The 20,751-nt window shown below is 41.2% G+C and overlaps 1 protein-coding gene and 1 long non-coding RNA gene across 3 annotated transcripts in view; one reads left to right on the top strand and one right to left on the bottom strand.

The window, feature by feature from the left end:
* Positions 1-339: 339 nt before the first annotated feature.
* On the bottom strand, positions 340-9,862 carry LOC104660347. The gene is made up of 2 exons (XR_004052526.1): positions 7,281-9,862; positions 340-6,212 (listed from the first exon to the last, which is right to left on the bottom strand). It is a non-coding gene; the product is annotated as an uncharacterized LOC104660347 (long non-coding RNA).
* Positions 9,863-9,865: 3 nt separating this feature from the next.
* The window catches only part of MORC2 (MORC family CW-type zinc finger 2), a 43,269-nt gene continuing 32,383 nt past the window's right edge, over positions 9,866-20,751 (top strand). For both annotated transcript variants that reach the window (XM_010360659.2, XM_010360658.2), the window contains exons 1-2: positions 9,866-11,233; positions 19,955-20,008. In XM_010360659.2, the coding sequence (XP_010358961.1) occupies positions 11,166-11,233; positions 19,955-20,008 (122 nt within the window). In that variant the 5' untranslated portion in view covers positions 9,866-11,165. The remainder of the gene's footprint in view (positions 11,234-19,954; positions 20,009-20,751) is intronic.

Raw genomic sequence — 20,751 nt, 5'->3', positions numbered from 1 at the left:
GCTTGTTTCACCTAATGTATCATGGCCATTTTTCCATACACAATGAATGTACTTTATTCAATAGATACAAGATTTTCCTATATGGCTGAACCATACCTTAACCTATCCTTTAACGACAGACATTTAGGTTTTCTATTACTTTCTACTATGTCATTTTTATGCTTCTGTGGTATCTTAAATATTCTCTCAGTTCCTGTTTCATTTTGTCTTCCACTTTGGAAAGTAATTTCAGTGACCATGACCTCTAGTTTAATAAATACTTGGATCTGTCAAGTTTCAAAGTTGGTAGATGTTATCAGTCTGGATTCAATTTCAAGTAATAGAAACCCAACTCAAAAGTAACTTAAGCAAAAAAGGGTATTTATTGGTTCACATAACTGAAAAGTCCAGGGGATATACTAGCTTCAGGCACGGTTGGATCCAGGGGCACAAACGTTGTCATCAGGATTCAAGTCTCTCCATATTTTGGCTCTACTTTCCCCTGCACTGGCTTCATTCTCTACATGGCAGGCTCTGTTGGTTTGAGGTTTTCATCCTACAAAACTAAAGCACCTCAGTAAAGAGAGCTTCTCCTCCACAGTTCAGATGGATTTGCTGATTGATGAGGTCTGAATTACACGTCCACCCACAAAGCTCAAGGTTGGGTCAGACTGTCCAAACCACAGACTGAAAATAGGAAGAGGTGGTTTTAAGAAACATCAGGGAGTTCTTACAATGAGATGGAATGGATGCTGGGCAATTAAAAACTACTAATGTCCAGGATAAGAACACATATGAAAAAGCTTAATCTCTGCTTAAGAAGTTGAATGGTAACAGCTGGCATGGTTTCTTCCTTGGTTATAAAAGTATTCTAAAAAAACACCATGAGAGATAAGTTTGTCCTGTCCTCAGTCTGTATTCCATTTGAATGGGATAATAATCAAGTCCAATAGCATACTTCGGATGAAACCACAGTTTCAATACAAGCAAACTCAGTGGTCATGAGTCTGAGAGTCCAACTGTCCTGCTGATGTGAAGCAAGACAACTAGCCTTCTACATCAAATAATTCTGTGAGGCAATTTGAGTCGGCGGTAAATTTTAAGTACAGTGGAAACTGTTCTTCTTTTGCCAGGCTGAACTGGTACAGTTCTGTGTGTACTGGTGAATCGGACTCATTTCTGTACTACTGAAAGAGAGAAATGGACACAGCTTTCCATCTGCTGTATTCCTTCCAGACCTGATAGATGAGGTTCCAGGTGCTGAAAATGATCAAATACATACAGGAATAGAGGCTAACTCTGCATTTAAAAATATCTTTAAAAAAGCTGCTGGTCAAGTAGTATACAACATGGTCCTTCCTGTTGTGAACACTGAGTCCTAGCAGGTGAGGTGTGGGTTGTTTCTATTAAAAATCCTTGTTGTATTGGGCACAAGATAGACTAAAATTGGCTGTAGTCTTCTCAAGGTCAGTGAGTCTAACTGCAGCAACATGTGAAAGAGGCAGGCAAGAGCTGAGTCACGAAAATAGACAAGCAGGGCAGCTTCAGAAAGGCCAGCCATACCAATAGCCAGAATATGATCTGGAAGAACAGGCAGATCAATAAGGAAGCTCTGTAAATTAGTTTTTACCCTGGGTACTCAGGAGTTAATCCATAGGGCTTATTCTGGACACAGTTTTCTGATCTTACAGAGCCAGTCAGGTCCATCAGCTTTCAGTTTGTTGCTCATCTGCCAAAGAACTTTCAGCTCAGGAGAAGGCCTTATCCTCAATCAGACTTGAGGTTCTGTTTAGGAGTCTATGCTACATCTGGGAATGACAGGGTCAGCAGAGCCAGGTTTGTCAAAGTTGGCCCTACTTTCTTTGGTAATCGAGTCATCACCTTTTTTAACTCAGCCGATCTCTGAGAATCATCTTACAAGCAAGCCAAGGCCTCAGATTGGTTGAATGGTGCTGTTCAAAGATTTAGATGAGATCTGAAGCATGGAGACATGGAGATAGTAGGCAAACTCCTAGGTTTAAGTGTTAGGTTTTTTGCTTTTCTAATCACCAATTCTTACATACAATGTATATTTTAGACTCTTGAGCAGATGATCATCTTCATCTTAAGTCATTCATTTTGAATGAGTTGGCAGGATTAGAGGGATTGGCAGTATAGATCAATGTCTTTTTCTGTAAAGTATAGGAAAAATCAGAGGAAAAAAGCTGACAATTTGAAGGTAGTAGAAACTTGAAGATAATTTCTTCTTAACAAATAATAGTTGTATATACAAGCAGGCTAGTCATCCAGATTTTATTTTTATTTGTTGAGGGCGAGCAGTCTACAGCAACCAGACTTAGGCCTTGTTTGACAAGATATAGAGTGCAGTCATGTAATCACAATTGGCTTAGAGAGAGAGGATATAAACTATCCCCAATGTTTAACCAGTGCATTCATTCGAGTAGCTCAGGATAGCTGGCCTTTAAATTGACTGAGAAGTAAAGGATGAGCTTTCTCATGACACATATCAAAATCTCCTTGTTCACCATGATCCGGTCTGAGAGTCCATAAACTGAATCCTTCCTGCTGAAACAGGTAAGTTGTCTTAATGTCTGTTACAATGCCTGCCTTAAATATATATCATGGCAAGGAATGAAGTCAGCTGCTCTGAGTCAGTGTAAAATGACAGTATTAAGACTGTTGTGGTTCCACTAAAATATCCACAAGGACAAAAGCTCTTAAGTCTACTGATAAAATCCTTAGCTGCAGTCTTCATAGATTTTGTTTTTCAAATCAGTCTGTTTCCAGCAAAAGGGTAGGCAATAAGCTATCTGAAATGCCCAGCAAGTAAGCTATCATGGCCTGCTCAAAGGGCCAGCCTCCAACTATCCCTACCACCTACAGCTGGTGGTATCAGACATCAAAAGATTCATCTTAAAAGAACATCTCTTGGCACAAGGCAGAGCAATTAAAAAAAAATCTATTATTGGCTAGAAGAAACTTTTCCAAATGGTTTCATTTTAAATCACATGAGAAGGGGTGTTCAAAGATTGTCTCTTGAAGATCAACTGTTAAAGTGAGCTGAGTAGTCATAATAATTCTGGAGAATAGGCAGATATGCCAGTGATGAAGAAAAATAATAGCTTTTTTTTTTTTTAAGGTTATTAGCTCATTTATCTTGGAAACAGTAGTTAAACTGAATAAAAACCAAGGGGCAGTATAATTGCTACTGGTTGAGTCATACAGTGATGTGTAGTTTGGAAAAGAAGATGATACATATTGAGCCCCTTTAGGAAATGTTGCCAGTATTTGAATTCGGCTTTCATAGTTATCTCTTGTACACGAAGTAGAGTACCATGGCTGATAACAAGAGGTCATATGTACAAGTTGCTCTAATATGCCCTCACTGAGGCACCAGCTTCACAACCCTCTTGCTGGCAATTCAGACATCCATGGAGGGTCAAGACTTCAAAGTTATGTACTTCAAGTACCAGTAGAGCATCTGGTGTTTGTGAAAGAAGTTGCTTAAGGGAGTCTGTCAGTGTAGGGTGCATAGAATTGTTCTCTGGCTATATCCCATTCTAGGAATCACTGGATATCCATCTGAAGTGGAGGGCTGTTAATCTAGGTTCACTTGACACCACTTTCAGCCCATGATCATTCCTGGGGTCAAAGACATGCCTGTCTTCTTGTACTTTTCTAAATTCACACACAGTATTTCTAAGAATGTTCAGCATCAACTGAACATGAACTGTGCTGAGTGGAGGTACAGAAAAGATTGGAATGCCATTCAGGTCAAACATATTGCTGTCTGGGGCAGTGGTTTTCAAACTGTGTTCTGGAGAGTTCAAGGTGTTGTAAGGAAGTCCCCTTAGGTGTCACCACGGTGGTAAAGGAAGATAGACAGTTGTAGCAGGCTTCAGGCCCCTACTCTTGCTTCACTGCTTCATCCAGAGCAGCTTCACTTTTACTCTGGGCTTCTGCAGTTTTTCACTCAAAGGGCTTCATGGCCACAAAGCCTTTGGAAAACCAATGATCTAAGAATAAGTCGGTCACAAAATGCTGAAATACAAAAAATAGGTCACAGAAAGCAGAAACTGTAAGCAAAGCCTGTGGTAAACCAAGGTGTTTTCCTATTCTTTCCCTAATATGGACCACATTACAGGTTGGAGTGAGAGCTTATTGGCTATAAATTTTGATTGCCTGCAATTGGGCTTGTAACTATCAGAGAACAAGGCTAATGATTTTCAGTTGCAACAGCACTGGGTTTTTTGCCCGAGGTTGCAAAATGCATCCAATTCTTTGTAAGTATTCCTCCAAGAAGTCCATGGCTGGATGACTTCTCAGACATTGATAAATCTGAAGAAAATATCTCCTTAACCCTTTTCTCCCCTTCCCAACCTCCTTAACCCACCTGAGATGCAATGCCCTTGAACTAAAGTTGTGGTACAATTCTAGGGACACAGAAGTATATTGCTAAATGTCACGGAATTTATCCAATTTGGGGTGAATTAACTTTCCTCCATTCCTTTCCTATGTCTCCCCACACATCTTCTAGAGATTCTCTTGACAGAAAACAAAGGTAATTGTCAAGATTCAAGACTCTCAGATGACAGAGACATACTAATTCAAGCAGTTAATAACAAGGTATGAGAAAGGGGGATTTTGAAGATGCTGTTTATTCTGGGGTGTCCAGGGCAATCTGTTGGCAATCAGGAAGCACTGGCTATACTGCTCTAAAGCAGTTTCTGCATTCCATTAGATGGAATGATGCAAAAAATACCCTTTTGTGTTTGACTAAACTTAGGACACAATGGGTTAAACAGCAAAATGGAACTCTTTGCTACAAGTCTTTTTTTTTTTTAATTAGACTTCTGAATTTAAGCATGGAAGCAGTAGTAATTTGCTGCGAGTCTCCTAAGATCCTTTAATACACTATACCTCAATGTAGACTGGGGGAAGGGACATGTCTTACATACTTTACTATCTTACTAGGTAACACCTTTCTCTATGTCGTATTTATACACACACACACACAAACAATACTACCTTTAAAAAAACCAGGTGGTTCATTTTGTATAAATACTAGTTTGCAGAGATAGGACCATAGATAAGCTTTTAGGCCCAGGAGTATTAATGTCTTAAATGCCCTTAAACTGTGGGATATTGCCATGGGATTCTGGTCTAGATGTAGCTATCATGTGATCACACTTAAGACATCCTATGTGACTACGGGCACCAGATCAGGAAGCTGGAAAATTTCCTAAGGTTCCCAATACCCAGTCATTTTAACACTGTGGGTAATTCCAAGGAGAATACTGGACTGGGAGTCAGAAAACCTAGCCTCTACCACTTTCACAGCTGTGTCACTTTGGATAATTGCTTAAGTTTTAAAATTTACGTTTCCTCATTTGCAAAAAGGGATTATAATTCACTCTTATTTTGACAATTGAGATAAATGTATGTACAAGTGCTTTGAAACCGTAAAGTGCATTATAAACAGAGGGGATTTACCATAGAGGTTCTACCTTGATGTATCAAGAGAAGCCTTTTCTGGAATCTGATGCAGCCTTGTGAGATGCTTAGGTAAGGGGACTCCTTGGTAGAATTTCTTACATTTGTGTAAAAAGTTCTGGTTCCTGAGTAATTCCAAAGAAGATGCTATGAGGAGTTCACTGTGCCTTTGATTTGATCCCAATGGGTCAGAATATGTTTTCTCATTCAGTAGGCTACTACAGGATTTGAAGTAGAAAAAACAGGGTCCAGTGACCTTCATGGGATCCTAGATGTTCATGAATTTCAATCATTTGAGATTGTGGGGGTCCAATGCTGCTCTCAAAAAGATGTTCCCTTTCTTCAGAGAGCATTATTAACTAAAAAATCCCCTGGTCCAAATTTATTATGTGTCTCTGAAGGCTTTAACTGAAGAAATGAAATGCACACTCATGGAACAAACTAGGCCTTTGTTGTGATAAAACAGCTTTAGCTATTTGGCTTGAGGACTCTGACTTCACTATAAAGGGCTGTGCTGAATCTGGGTAGAACAGGACAGGAGTGGAGGTAAAGCCACATCATGATGGCTGAATGCCTCCTGGGTCACAGTGGTCCACTGGAATGGGTGTCTTCTTCAGTAGTAAGGTGGTAGGAATCATCTCGGGCAAAAATCCAGGTACCAGGTCTGTAGGCTGATGGAATAGCACAGGGAAGGTAGTCAGAAGGTCCAGGTGAACACTCAGCAATCAGGAGGCACAGGACTAGAAGGGGCAGGGACAAAACAGGTAAGATAACAAATGCATGGAATTACAAACACAGGACTCTAAGTGGGTCTGCTGTCAGCACATCAGTAGCCTGATGGCTGTTAATTCTTGATGAGCCTGGCTTAGGCAAAGACAAATGATAAATGAAAACAACAACAATCCAAAAAAGAACACACAAAAGCCTGATTAACACTTTCAACTTGTGGGAACTGTCTCAGCGAAGCAGCAAACAGAAACTAAGCCTCATACTTTGGGAAAGTAATTTGATCGGATTCAGGGTGCTGGGCATTTTTTGGTGGGGAGAGGAAGTGGCTCCACAAGTGGCATAAAAAGAAGTGAGATTTTAAGTTTATATACCAACAATAAAACAAAGGAGATAATTGCCCCCTTCCTCTTTCAATGCCTTCCTCAAATTGTCTTATGACCGTCTCCTTTTAAAAAGCTGTCCTTTCACCTTAACAAGATTCCATCTCAAGTAGGAGATAATAAGGTCTTGGTCCTTCTGTATATAACACCCCATTCAATATATTGGTTTCTCGTTATGTCTGAGGGCTCCCTGGATCAAAATTTAGAATCAAAAAACATTAAAACATAAAGAAACATGACCCATATCTAGCAACTTTTCTTCTCATTAAGAGTAATTTTAGTTATCACATAGCAATTAAGAAAACACTGAGTGGTTATTCTGATAGCCTGCTCTCTAAACTCCTCCTTCCTAATAAATGTTTCATGATATGTTGTGCAGTATGTGGGAAAGATGCACTAAACAAGGACTCTGCTTTCAAGGAGTCTGCTATCTGCAAAGACAGAAAATGCAGGCAAGTAACTATTTTACAGGATTTTGTATACAGATAGAAAATACATAAGAAAATGTCATAAAACTTAAAAGTTCTATTCTGGCTAGTTAGGAGACTCATGGAAAAGAGACCATAAGAGTTGCATACTGAGAAAATGGCAGTTTTGACAGATGAAAAACCAGAGAGGAGCATTTCCAAAGTAGAAAGAGAGTATGAACAAAAGTGCAGAGATGGTAAAGAAAAAGGCATTTTGGAAAATGGCAAGTACCATAATTCACTTTGGATGGAGTGTCCTCAGTTTGCACTGAGGGTCTGGACAGAAACTCAGGTCTTCTAATTCCCAGTAACAGTGCTGGTGGTAGTGCTTGCTCAGTCGTCGTCTCTTTTCTCACAGCAAGGTCAACAGTCCCAAAATTCAAAAATAAAACAAATATCTACCTCCAGTGTTCCTGCCACATCCTGATAAGCTCTTTCGGGTTCCAAGTCCAGTTCTTGAAAATCTGGAAATCTGGAGTCCATGGCTGTGGCTACACTGAAAGTTATCTGCTCCAACTATTGTAGAATACTGTAGTGAAATCTTTTCAACCTCCAATCCTGGACATCTCATGTTTTGCCACAGAATTTCAAGCTTTGAGTTCCAGTTGTTTTTTTTTCCTCCTTTCTGCTGAGGAAAGCATCTTGTCACCACAGTCTTAAGAGTCTTTTGAGGTACATCCAGACTTAATTACAAAAGAGCAAAAAGACCAACACTTTTTTCCTCCAAAACAGTCATTTCTCTGGAAGTGAGACTATTTGTCTCTGCCCTTTAGGAAAAGGGAATAGTCAACTGATTTTTTCAGACATTTGAATGAAATAGCATAACCGGCTAACATCTAATCAGACAAAATACACTTAAATGTGTTTGTGTTCACTTGCTTAGGGCTGTACCACTTGGTGAGCACCACTCCACAAAACGAAAATGTTTGAAATCCAATTGTTCAAACATTTTTATAGTGTTTGTTGGATAATGGCCTGAAATTTGATAAAAGCAGCTGACAATTAACAAAGAAGCAAAAACTAGCATCTTGGACATCTTAGTATTACACTTGCAAGCAATTAGAACACAAGGAGGGCCAAGGTTAAAAAGTTAAGCTTTGAATCACTTCCAAATCTACTGATTTTGAGGTTCCGCAGTAGTTCTAACAAAACTTTTCAGAGAATATTAACCTTCGATTAAGAAAGAAAAAAACCCCAAACATCTTCAGGAATTCCATAATTCCATGCCAGGTACAGTCTCTTCCAGTGAGCCCACTTGCTAAAAGTCCACGTGCACCATTAATTAGCTGGGCTTGGCAGCACCATGTGAAAAGAAGCCTATTCACCACCAACCACACAGACTAGACACGTAAAGTAGGATCAAGTAATGGATGACAACCATGGTCGTGGAATATGGTCAATGAGAGTCAGAAAGGTAGTCAGGCACCGGTACAAGCAGCAGAAAAAAGTTGCCGGGCCAAAGATTAAATAGGCTTATTTAAATAGGATGCTACAGAACACATCCACTCCTAATTGCAGCTGCTTTACACTGGGTGCCATTGTACCATATGCATCAGCCACCCTTCAGGCACCCCATGGTGAAAGAAAAGGATTCAGAATAGAAGCCAAGCAGGGGACTGTTGTTACCCCGAATATCCATTATGCATAGAAAGAGCTCACATATCCCAGGGACTCAAACAGGGGCTTCAAATTGGTTGTGAAGGGTCCCAAATGACATCTAGGCCTCAGTTTCCTCTCTGTAGCATGAAGAAATTGTGATTCTTAACTCTTCTGGGTCACAGCCCCCTTCGAAAACTTGCTAGCGATGGATCATCATTCCCCTATAACGCACATTCCCACAAATTCCCATCATTCCCCCAAACCACACATTCCCACAATTTCAGGGAGTTTGGGGATCCCCAACTCCAATCCAAGGTTCCCAGGTTCAAAACCCAAGGATTGGGGAACTGCTAAGTTTTCTTACAACTCAAAAAAAAAATTACAAACAATAATCATCCTTTACGTACACCCACGCTTTAGAGTTTACAAAGCGCTTTCAACCCCACACACATTGATAGGCAGAGGAGGAAACTGAGGCGCAGAAAAATTACAGAGTGACTCGCCCAAGGTCACTCCGCCAGCTGGTGGCTAGGCCCGGAAGCAAACCCAGCTCTTCCGACTCCGGAGCTCGTCTCCCCACCCCGGGGCTGCCGCCAGAGCTCCCGCCCCTCACTAAGGCGGCATAAGGAGGAAAAGGCAAAGTAGAAATCCCACAACCAACCATCCTCCGGCCCCCTCCTGCCCCCCCAACTGGGTCCTTGCAGGCCCCGAAGGGTGGCGCCAGGCCTCCAAGCCGGCCCCGGCCACCCCCGCCTCCCCGGCCGCTCCAAATCCCGCGGCCGCTGCCGCCGCCGCCTCCCCCGGAGCGGGGCGGAGCAGCTGCCCGCCGCCGCCGACCACCCGGACGACTCCTCGTCGAATCGCAAACGCATAGGCCGCCGCCCGAGTTCTGCGTACGAGAAGAAAGACGCGGCGCGAGCGCCAACGGCCACCGGGCGCGCGCCGCGGCGGCCGGGCCTGCGCCCCAAGAGCTGGATGCCAGAGCAGGAGAAAGAGCCGCCAACCGATCGCTCGATCGACCGCACGCCCGTTCCTTCGCCCTACCAGACCCGGGAGGGGGGGAGGGCGCGCCAGGGCTTCTTCGAGTTAGGGGCCTGACTCCCCGGCGACGAGACAAGATGGCTCCTCCGGTCCGCACCGCAGCTACCGTCCCGGCTGCGTCGCTCGGCCCGCCCCCGGTACTGTTTCTTTAAATGGCGGAGAGGGTCAGGAAAGCAGGAAGAGAGGCTCACGCTGTCACGTGACAGGGGCGGGACCGGCCAACCAAGATCCGGTCACATGGGGACACGCAGTCCGCCAGTCAGGAGGCGGTACATCAGGGCGGGGGCGGGAGGAGCTGCAGCTTTGTGATTGGCTGAATGCTCCGCTGAGGCCTCGGGGGCTTGGGGCGTCGGGGAGTGTGCGAGGTGGCCGGGGCTGTGTGCACTAGCGGAGACAAAGCAGTGTCTGTGGTGTCTGTGACTGCGGCGGCAGAACAGCTCTAAACGCCGAATTTCGTGTTGCTGAGTCCTGTCACCATCTCATCTAGCGCGGCGCGCGGGCGGCGGCGGAAGCAGCGGCAGCGGCGGCGGAGGCGGCAGCAGCAGCACATGGTTCCAAGAGCGCGCTGCGGCTGTTGGGTTCCAATTCCGCGGGGAGGGACAAAGGCAGTTGTGAGATCCGGGTAGTGCCCGGTCAGGTGGTGCGCTCGCCACTGCCCTCGATCCGGTCCTTGAAAGCCGGGAGTAGCTCGTCTTCGTGAGGAGGCTGCCACGGGACCGAGGCCCGGGAAGGGCCTGGGAGGCTGAGGCTGTTGTCTGAGGGACGTGGGGGCAGGGCGCGGCCTGCCCGAGGTGCTGTGGGCGGGTCATTTGTGAGGTGTTTTTGTGGACCAAGTGTGAGGTAATCTGACCCCCACCCTGAACTGGGTTTGGTCAGTCTTTGAAAAAAGAAGTCAGTGCCTAGGAACTTTTTCAGTTGGGAGGTGGTGAAGCTGCAACTTGCGCCATATAACACTTCATCGAGATCTTGGTCGCCGGTCTTGGGTCTGTTTAAGAATCCTGGCATCACGTGTGGCGAAGACATGGCTGATCAGTTTTCTGACAGAAGTGGGTAAATTTCCGGATTGGTAAATTTCCTGACAGGAAATTTCAGGGAACCAAAAAAGGCTCGAAGAACATGAAGATGGAGCAGTCATAAACCGCCCACTCAAGGACCATCTCCTTCAGGACCATCCACACGAGACTCAGATTGTCTGAATTGAGCTATCGCAACTTAATGCTAAAAGCTCCTTAAAACTACAGATTTATGACATAGTTCCTTCCAAAATATTACATCGTAATCATTGAGAAGATTAAAAAAACACTTGAAGGAATTGTAGTTTTAAACATCTCTTTGCATATATTTTGGATAGTTACTAGGTTACTTTTAACTGTCATTAAGGAGCACAGACTTACTGAAGCTTTACTGGACGGAATCCTGGGAAACTGATTTCATTATAAGGTTATATTTCCCAGTTAGTGGAGACCTCATTGCAGTCATGGCTTTCACAAATTACAGCAGTCTGAATCGAGCTCAGCTAACCTTTGAATATCTGCACACAAATTCGTAAGTATCCTTTAGGTGCCACTGAGGTAACCAGTAACTCGTTCCTTGATATATGGAAATCGTTTCCCCAGAAAATTTTGCTTTTTTACTTTTTGAGATGTATCCCACTGGAGTGAAATGTATCACTGGATATCTTGAGCTCTGTGTTGAAGAACTGAGATCAGTGAAATACTTGTTGCTAATCCAGAAGAATCTGATTTTTGTTTTTTGGATCAAAATTTTCTAAATGCAAACTTTAGTTATTTGAAGTCAATATGTTGAGTTGTTTCATTCAAGTGTTTATAGGAATCCAACAAGTACTACTCTATTGGATCGCCAAGTGTTGGACTATTTTAGTATCAACCGTTTCCCCTCTGTAGTGACAACGTCCTAAACAGTTAGGTTTATAACAAGTGTTTACTTTCTAACAAGAAAGCAGAAGACATTTAAATGACAACTTTCAAGAAGAAAATTTTTATTTTTTCAGCAGTTGGCTTTATCTTCCTGGCAAATTGCTCCCTACATCCAATATTATTTGTATATGCTAAGCAGGAAACGACAACTTGTTTATATCTCAATTTAGATAGTCTTTCCCCCAAATTTCCACAGAAACATACAGTGTTCATGGTTCTTGAGTTCATGAAGGAGTAATCTCATCACTCCAACATGGTCTGGAATGTTTCAGGTTTAATCCATAATGCCCACTCTCTTGGAGGTTGTCCAGTAGAGTCAAAACTTCTTTAGAGTTTTAATACATTCACCTGTTACTTTTGAGATGAAGGTAAGTGTTCTACCATTCTAGTACCTGGAGAGGAGATGAGCAGCTACATGAATGGTCCGGTCTCTGAAGAACCCCCTTCAGAGTTGAGAGTATAGACTTCCGTTATGTAGTAATAGTACAATGGTTTTTAGCTTTTTATGGAAAAGACAACATGTTTGTGATACGATAATGTCTGTAATATTTCTGCTATTTTTCCTTTAAAGGGAATAAAATTTTGCCAAGTAGTGAAGCAAATTGTCAAATGGTGAGAGCCTGGTCTTATTTTGCTTAGGAAGTTTGTTATTTTTTTGAGAGACGGAGTCTTGCTCTGTTGCCCAGGCTAGAGTGCAGTGGTGCAGCTCACTGCAACCTTCACCTCCCAGGTTCAAACGATTCTCCTGCCTCAGCTTCCCAAGGAGTTGGGACTACAGGCATCCACCACCACACCCAGGTAATTTTTGTATTTTTTTGGTAGAGATGGGGTTTCACTATATGTTGGCCAGGCTGGTCTCAAACTCCTGACTTCAGGTGATCCACCTGCCTTGGCCTCCCAAAGTGCTGGGATTACAGGCGTGAGCCACCATGGCCGGCCTGTAGCAGTCACCTAGGCTGAATTCTCACACTTCAGTATGATGACCCTGAAACACACTTAGGTGAAGTTGCTGATTAATGATTATTCAGCTAGCATAGCCTTGGGAAAAACTTTTAGTGTCCTTTTTAATATTTGAACTGCCATGTTAAGAACAAGCAGTTGAAGGACACTTAAATGTTCCTGGATGACTGTGTTTGGTAAATGGTTATCTCAGCGCTGAATTTTGGAATGATGGCAAATCTGGAATTACAGATTTTATGATAATCTTGGAAGAACATGAATTGGACTTCAGAATTTTGAGTTCTTGTTCCAGCTTCACCAAGGACTTTATGGGATAATAATAGTAACAACAGTTAATTGCTTCATGCCAGTCACTATTTTAAACATTGTCCAAAGCAGTCTTTACAGGAAGCCTTTGGGGTAAGGATTATTCCTATTTTGCATTTGAGGAAACTGAGGTTCAAAGAGATTAAATTACATGGTAATGGCTATATAGCTGCTAAGTGGCAGACTTAAACGGTGCCAAGATTTAAGTCAGTAAGATTTATCTGACCACAGTAGTTGGTGCTTTTAACCATTAGGCAGTGCCTACTTTAGTCAGTTTTACCTTCAGGAGTCTATTTGCTTGTCTGTAAAGCGAAGGGTTTACTTCACAGTTTAAAAGTCTTCAATTTTAGTTTATTTCAATGAACCTCTAAGGACTCTGGGATATTTCTGCCTTCTTTTTTTCCCCTTTGCTATTTTATAGTGTATTAATGATAGATACTTGGCAGTGCCAAGGAAAAGAAAGAAACCAGTTAAGTTGTTAAGTTGGGGAATTTTCTGGGACTTTGACTTACCCATGTTGAACTGGAACCACCTGCTTGCATGAACATTTGAGGGTTGGAGTATCATTTTGGAAGCTCTGGAATTTCTTACCTGGATCACAAATTCGACCTTAGAAGTTGTTCTACTTTTTGATGTATTAGTCCTACCAGAAGAAAGTATAAACCCTAAACCAACAAGATAAGTTTTTTATTTCTAATTTCAGGAGATTTTTAAAACATTGTGGTGACCTGATTGAAAGTTCACTTATACAGAAAATAAATTTTAAAATTCTCACATGATGTGACTTGTAGCTCATAAAGATGAAAGATGAACCACCTCTGTGTAAAGTGGTTCAATAAGTCATTTTCAGAGAAGGGAAGATTTGTCTCTGTCTTCTCCTTTGTTCTGTTAAAATCTTAGGAACACGAGACCATTTCATGGTGTCTGACATCTACAGTATTGTGAATTAGGAAATAAATGGTCCTTTGCTTACTCATCATTTAATGTAGACTTACAAGCAGTGACCAGACGAGAAGGGTGGAAATCAGTGTAGTGCAGTGAAAAGACCATGTGCTTGCAAACCAGCCAAACCTGGACTTTACTGTTTCCTGGCTGTGTCTTTGGGCAGGTCAACGTCTTGAATCTCAGTTTCTTCACCTATAAAATGGGGCTAATCTGACAGTTTTTACGAGGATTATGTAAAATGATGTTTATAAAGTTCTTAGCTCATACGGTGATACACAGTAAACATTGTGTGAATGGTGAGTGTTACTCTATAATATTAGTTTATATAAACCAGAAGTTGGTCAGTGTGGTGGCAACTTGTTTGGTGCTAGTCATTAGGCAGATCAGTTCTTGGTAAATTCTGGAGCATCTGTTGGAGACAACATCTCTCTTTTTTTTGTATCAGGTCTTTGATAACTTTTGATGGTTATTCTCTTGGTTACATCAGCCTTGTAAGGCTTAACACAGGCCTGGGAAATAAATTCTCATGATAACCTGAAAGTCTTGAGCTAATTTAATATCAGGTGTTGCTAGTATGAGATGATAAAAGTTAGGGTTTTTAAGTAAAAGGTTTATGCTGTTACTTCTCTTTGGTGGTGGGTTTTGTGACTGTTACTTCAGATGTAGTGGGGGTAGTGATGTTCCCTTGGCATAAGATGCGTATATTAAGTCATTTTGTTTGCAGTACTGCTAAGTGGTCTGATAGAGCAGGATGCTTAGATATAAGATGTCTGCTATTTATTTTTGTTGGCACATTTAGTCACTTAACATCTTGGGCATATATTTCTGTTTTTTTTTTTTTTTTTTTTAAATGGAGTCTTGCTCTGTTGCTCAGGCTGGAGAGCAGTGGCGCCATCTCAGCTCACTGCAACCTCTGCCTCCCAGGTTCAAGTGATTGTCCTCCCTCAGCCTCCCAAGTAGCTGGGACTGCAGGCGTGTGCCACCACGCCCAGCTAATTTTTTGTATTTTTAGTAGAGACGGGATTTCACTGTGTTAGCCAGGATAGTCTCGATCTCTTGACCTTATCATCTGCCTGCCTCGGCCTCCCAAAGTGCTGGGATTACAGCTGTGAGCCACGGCACCCGGCCCTATTTCTGAATTTTATGGGTATGTGAAGTGAATGTAGAGGAGCCTGGCAACTCAGAGGCTTAGCTTACTTATTACTTTAAGCCTGTTGAGTAGGCTCATACCTTAAATATATTAAAGCCGTTTAAATGTAAAATGGTTGCTCCAGAATTTCTTAGCTTTATTTTCTAGCAATTAAGGCAATTAACTGTTGTCAGCACGTCTAGGAACTTAGCAGAAGCTATCACTGTGTGATGGGCCTATGGATGATCTATTGGTTTACATTCAGGATGAATATAAATAGGGAGACCATTTTCCTTACATAACAAGCTAATTTACACGTGAATTTGTCCCTGGAAATGCTAAGCTGCAAACTATACTGTGACACAAGTGATATAAAAGCTGTGATCAGCCAGGTGCAGTGGCTCATGCCTATAATCCCAGCACTTTGGAAGGCTGAGGCGGGCAGATCACTTGAGGCCAGGAGTTCTAGACCAGCCTGGCCAATGTGGTGAAACCCCATTGCTATTAAAGATAAAAAAAATTAGCTGGGCATGGTAGCTTTTGCCTGTAATCCCAGCTACTTGGGAGTCTGAGGCAGGAGAATCGCTTGAACCAGGAGGCAGAGGTTGTGGTGAATTGAGATCATGCTACTTCTCTCCAGTAGGGGCAACAGGGCAAGACTCCATCTCTCAAAAACAAAAAAAAGCCATAATCAGTTGAAAGTGAACACATTTTCAAAAAATCTTTGTCTTTTTCCAGTTGACTTTTATTGGATCACATGCAAAGGATGTTTAGATCTGTGAAGAAAAGAATTTTGATATTTATTCTATCCCAAATGCTAGCTAGCAATGGGTGTACTCTTGGAATGTTATTTGGGAAAAAATAATTTATGCAATTGGTGTAATTTTGATTCTTATGATTTTAAGAAGTATTTAGAACTCTTGATTTTAGCATCTAGAAGATCTGTCTTTAATCAGTTGGAGGTCTGGAAGAGATTCTGAGTATTACCTCTGACTTTACCAACAGTGGTGACAAAAGCCCTCTTCTATGGTACATACTGCCATCGCAAAAGTACCCTTTGGCTACATTGTAAAGGGTACTATTAGCTTATCTGAAATACGTATGCATGGAACAACATTGAGACTGTGTGGAACAGCAAAGACCATTTAGAATTTTTTTTTTTTTTTGAGACAGGGTCTGGCTCTTTTACCCAGGTTGGTGTGCAGTGGTGCAATCTTGGCTCACTGCTACTCTCACTTCTTAGGCTCAAGCCATCTTCCCACCTCAGCCTTCCAAGTAGCTGGAACTACAGGTGTACACCATCACACTTGGCTAATTTATTTTACTTTTTGTAGAGACGGGGGTTTCGCCATGTTGCCCAGGCTGGTTTCAAATTCCTGGGCTCAAGGCATCTGCTGGCCTGGGCAAAGTGCCAGGATTACAGGTGTGAGCCACTGCACCCTGCCCATTTAGAATTTTTTGAAAGTTCTAAATATGCAAGGCACATTTCTTTGTTTCTTTTCTTTTTTTTTTTTTTTGAGACGGAGTTTTGCTCTTCTTGTCCAGGCTGGAGTACAATGGCGCGATCTCACAATGTCGGCTCACTGCATGCAACCTCCGCCTCCCGGATTCAAGCAATTCTCCTGCCTCAACCTCCCAAGTAACTAGGATTACAGGTGTCTGCCACCACACATAATTTTTTTGTAATTTTAGTAAAGACAGGATTTCACCATGTTGGCCAGGCTGGTCTCAAACTCCTGACCTCAGGCGATCCATCCACCTCAGCCTCCCAAAGTGCTGGGATTATAGGTGTGAACCACCACGCAAGGCACATTTCCGAGCACTGTGTGGCAGGTGCTTTGTGTTTGCCCTTTTGAGATCTGCTTATTTGATTCAAAATTTCTCATTCTTTTGGGATGCTATCAGAAAATATGTATTGCTAAGAAGCAGTTGCGACTTCTGTTTTGGTTTTCTTGTCCTAATGGCAGAGGGTGTCAGAATTAGTTTTCCAGATTATTCATATTGACCATTCTCACTGCCAAAGACTGGAAACGTCATTGTTTATTCTGAAGTTAGTACATTCTGATGCAAGATGTGGTCTCATGCTTACTATGGTTGTGCTCTTGTGTTTTTCTGGTAGCTGTATTTTTGAGATTCCTTGATTTACGTTAAAAGTACAAACTCATGTTGAAATGAGAAGTATTGGGATAAAATTGGTTATTTTATATTTCTATATAACAATCCTCAAAATTAAAAATATTTAGGGTATATAAAATGAATTCACTTTGTAAGTTTCTAAGTCACTTCAACGTTTGATAGGAAAATGACTGGTTGAAAGTTTGAGAACAAATGTTAGATTCACTTTTAACCAACATTACCTTTGGCAAGTCACCTTAATTTTTAAGCTTATTTCTCCCTATTTGGTGGGGTAGTTTATAGAATACTTTTTGTTTATTCAGTTGGTAATTTGAAGAATTTAAAGTGATAATTCTAGATACATAAATATTTTTTGTTCTTTTTTTTTTTTTTTTAATTTTTACTGAGGGGCACAAGACAGATGTTTTTAATAATTAAACATATGGGCCGGGCATGGTGGCTCACACCTGTAATTCCAGCACTTTGGGAGGATGAGGCAGGTGGATCACCTGAGGTCAGGAGTTCAAGAGCACCCTGGCCAACTTGGTGAAACCCTGTCTCTACTAAAAATATTTAAAAAATTAGCCAGGCATGGTGGCAGGCGCCTGTAATCCCAGCTATTCAGTAGGCTGAGGCAGAAGAATTGCTTGAACCCTGGAGGCGGAGGTTGCAGTGAGCCGAGATCGCACCGCTTGTACTCCAGCCTGGACAACACAGTGAGACAAAACAAAAAAACCATATGGCTGTTTTATGCACTTTTTTTTTTTTTTTTTTTTTTTTTAGAAATCTGTCTTTACCGTCTGCGCGCAGTGGCTCATGGCTATAATCCTAACACTTTGGGAGGCCAAGGCGGGTGGATCACCCGAGGTTGGGAGTTCAAGACCAGCCTGACCAACATGGAGAAATCCCATCTCTACTAAAAATACAAAAAAATTAGCTGGGCATGGTGACCCATGCTTGTAATACCAGCTACTCAGGAGGCTGAGGCAGGAGAATCGCTTGAACCTGGGAGGCAGAGGTGGCAGTGAGCAGAGATTGTGCCATTGCACTCCAGCCTGGGCAACAAGAGCGAAACTCCATCTCAAAAAAAATAATAATAATAAGAAATCTGTCTTTTCCATGTAGTATAATTAATTAGATTTTATCCAGAAGAATTTGAGCTCTTATTTCCTAGGTGAATTGATGATAAAATTTCTATTGGTTATAGCATATTTGTCAGTGCTGCCTTTGGATTAGCAACATATATATTCACTGATCTTCGGGGGGAAATGTCTTCCTATAATTCCACGAAGTGATAGCTTAATTCAAAATTTGCATTTGTAGGCCGGGTGCGGTGGCTCAGGTCTGTAATCCCAGCACTTTGGGTGTCTGAGGCAGGCAGATCATCTGAGGTCAGGAGTTTGAGACCAGCCTGGCCAACATAGTGAAACCCCCTCTCTACTAAAAGTACGAAATTAGCCAGGTGTGGTGGTGCATGCCTGTAATCCCAGCTCTTCTGGAGGCCAAGGCAGGAGAATCACTTGAACCCGGGAGGTGGAGGTTGCAGTGAGCCAAGATCGAGCCATCGCACTCCAGCCTGGGCGACAAGAGCGAAACTCTGTCTCAAAAAAATAATAATAATAAAATAAAAAATTGCATTTGAAAAATTTGGAGTTACTTGAGGAGGAAAAAACAATATTCCTGGAGAGTTTAGTTATGGATATTTAATGTTTTACATTTTGTTTACAGTATGGTAAGTGATTAGAGATCCTAGATGCTGGTTATTTAATATTGATACATTTCATTTTAAAATTTTTACTGTAACTCAAAATTGGCTTAAACTTTTTACTTTGGCTGAAACTGCAAAAAAAGTCAGAGTAACATGGATATTTTTGAAAAATTGATGGTCATGTATTATATGGGTTAATTTTGTATTTAATCAAAAGTCAAGTTTTTTTTTTTTTAGGTGGTTCTATGTGGACACATCCTAATTTGATATGAGGGCTGTTGTGGAAAAGACCACAAATTAAACAGTATAAATTGCACATGCTCAATTTATAATTTGTTAGCATTTTGTTTTACCAATAGTTGTGTGTCATCTACAAGTGAAGAAAGGAAACTCATACACTTTTGTGTAATTTATAAGCAAAACTATCCAATACATTTGAAAGAGAAGGAAAAGAGAATAACTGATTTTATGACTTTCTCAGATTTTGACTAAACCAGAACATTCTCTCCATTAAAGAAAGTAATCCAAGACCTTTTCCAACAATTCCTTCTAGGATGACAGGAACTTGCTTGGTGTGGTCACCTAGGGCCCCTGTTAACATTAACCCCTTCAAGGAGGGGAACCAGTGGTCATCTCCTCTGGGAGGCTGCTCAAAGTTTGGATTGAGTAAATACACAGTTAACCATGTTATTCAAAACTTACTATACTCCAGCCTGAGTGACAAGAACGAGAACCTGTCTCAAAGAAAAAAACAAAAAATTCAATATTTATGCATAAGATACATCATTACAATTCTTGCTCTGAGATACGCAGAAACTGACCACTGGTTAAGGCAATGAAAAATAAAATATACAGGCATTTTTCTAGGCAGAATTATGAATACTGAAAAACACTTTTAGCAGTTACTACACATAGGACTCTCTCAATGCTTCAGGGTGGGTTTCCCAACTCAAAATAGGAAGAATCAACATTTCTGAATAGATGACAGGACATGATAAAGATTAACACTTTGGGAGCTCTGGAAAGCCTTGAGTAGTATAAATCAACAATGCAAATGGTGATTTTAAGATTTTTTCAAAAAAATATTTTATAACCATGGCTTTTTATTAGGAATTATAACTTCAACTCATAATTCTTTTGCTGACTTTTAGTATTTATCTTTTCAGAACCACTCATGAATTCTTGTTTGGTGCTCTTGCTGAACTGGTTGATAATGCAAGGTATGTAGTCTTCAAGCATACAATCTGTGCTTGAAGTGGAAACACTTTAGGTAGCTGTGACCTTTGCTTTCTGAAGACTTGAGAGGAAGACATTTCTGTAGCATGTAGACATTCTGTAACTCCTAAGAGGCCTCTTACTGAAAAAAATATTTTTAATAGCACATTAGTTGATAACTTCCACTTTCTTACTGAAATTCACTAATTGTTCTTTGTGTTCTAGCCTAAAAATAGTGAATTATCACCTCCAAAACCACTTCCCTTGTGTATTAGAGCAAGATAATTGTAGTAAAATGCAGGGAATTAAGATGGACACTTAGGAATCATATTAATGGGACAGGCAGGCTCTGATTTAATTTGTGCTACCAGGATAGTACACCATCTAATGTCTTTAAAACTATGCTAAAGTTCTGTGTCTTCTCAAATTGTATATTTGTCAGATAACTAAATGATCACAGTGTCTTTCATTGTTAGTAGCTGTGCTTGGAAGGAATCATTGGTCAGCACTGTCTTATACTGAGTTCTTAGTGATAGAAACATATAAATGTTACTGTGTAAGACTGAATAGAAGTTTGGGTTAATTCTGATATAAATCCAAGTCCATATCAAGATTCTGTTTATAATTAGGAAAATATTGTCTCAGTCTTACTCCTGAATGCAAATGTAAAATTCAGACATATCATTTACTGATAAGGTTTTGATGACTAATGAAGGAAGAAGAGGATGAAAATTGACAGCAGAAGTAC

The sequence above is a fragment of the Rhinopithecus roxellana genome, chromosome 13 (genome assembly GCF_007565055.1).
Source record: "Rhinopithecus roxellana isolate Shanxi Qingling chromosome 13, ASM756505v1, whole genome shotgun sequence".
NCBI classification, from domain to species: domain Eukaryota; kingdom Metazoa; phylum Chordata; class Mammalia; order Primates; family Cercopithecidae; genus Rhinopithecus; species Rhinopithecus roxellana.
Note: the sequence above shows the minus strand (reverse complement) of the source record. Positions and strands in the feature narration are given on the sequence as shown.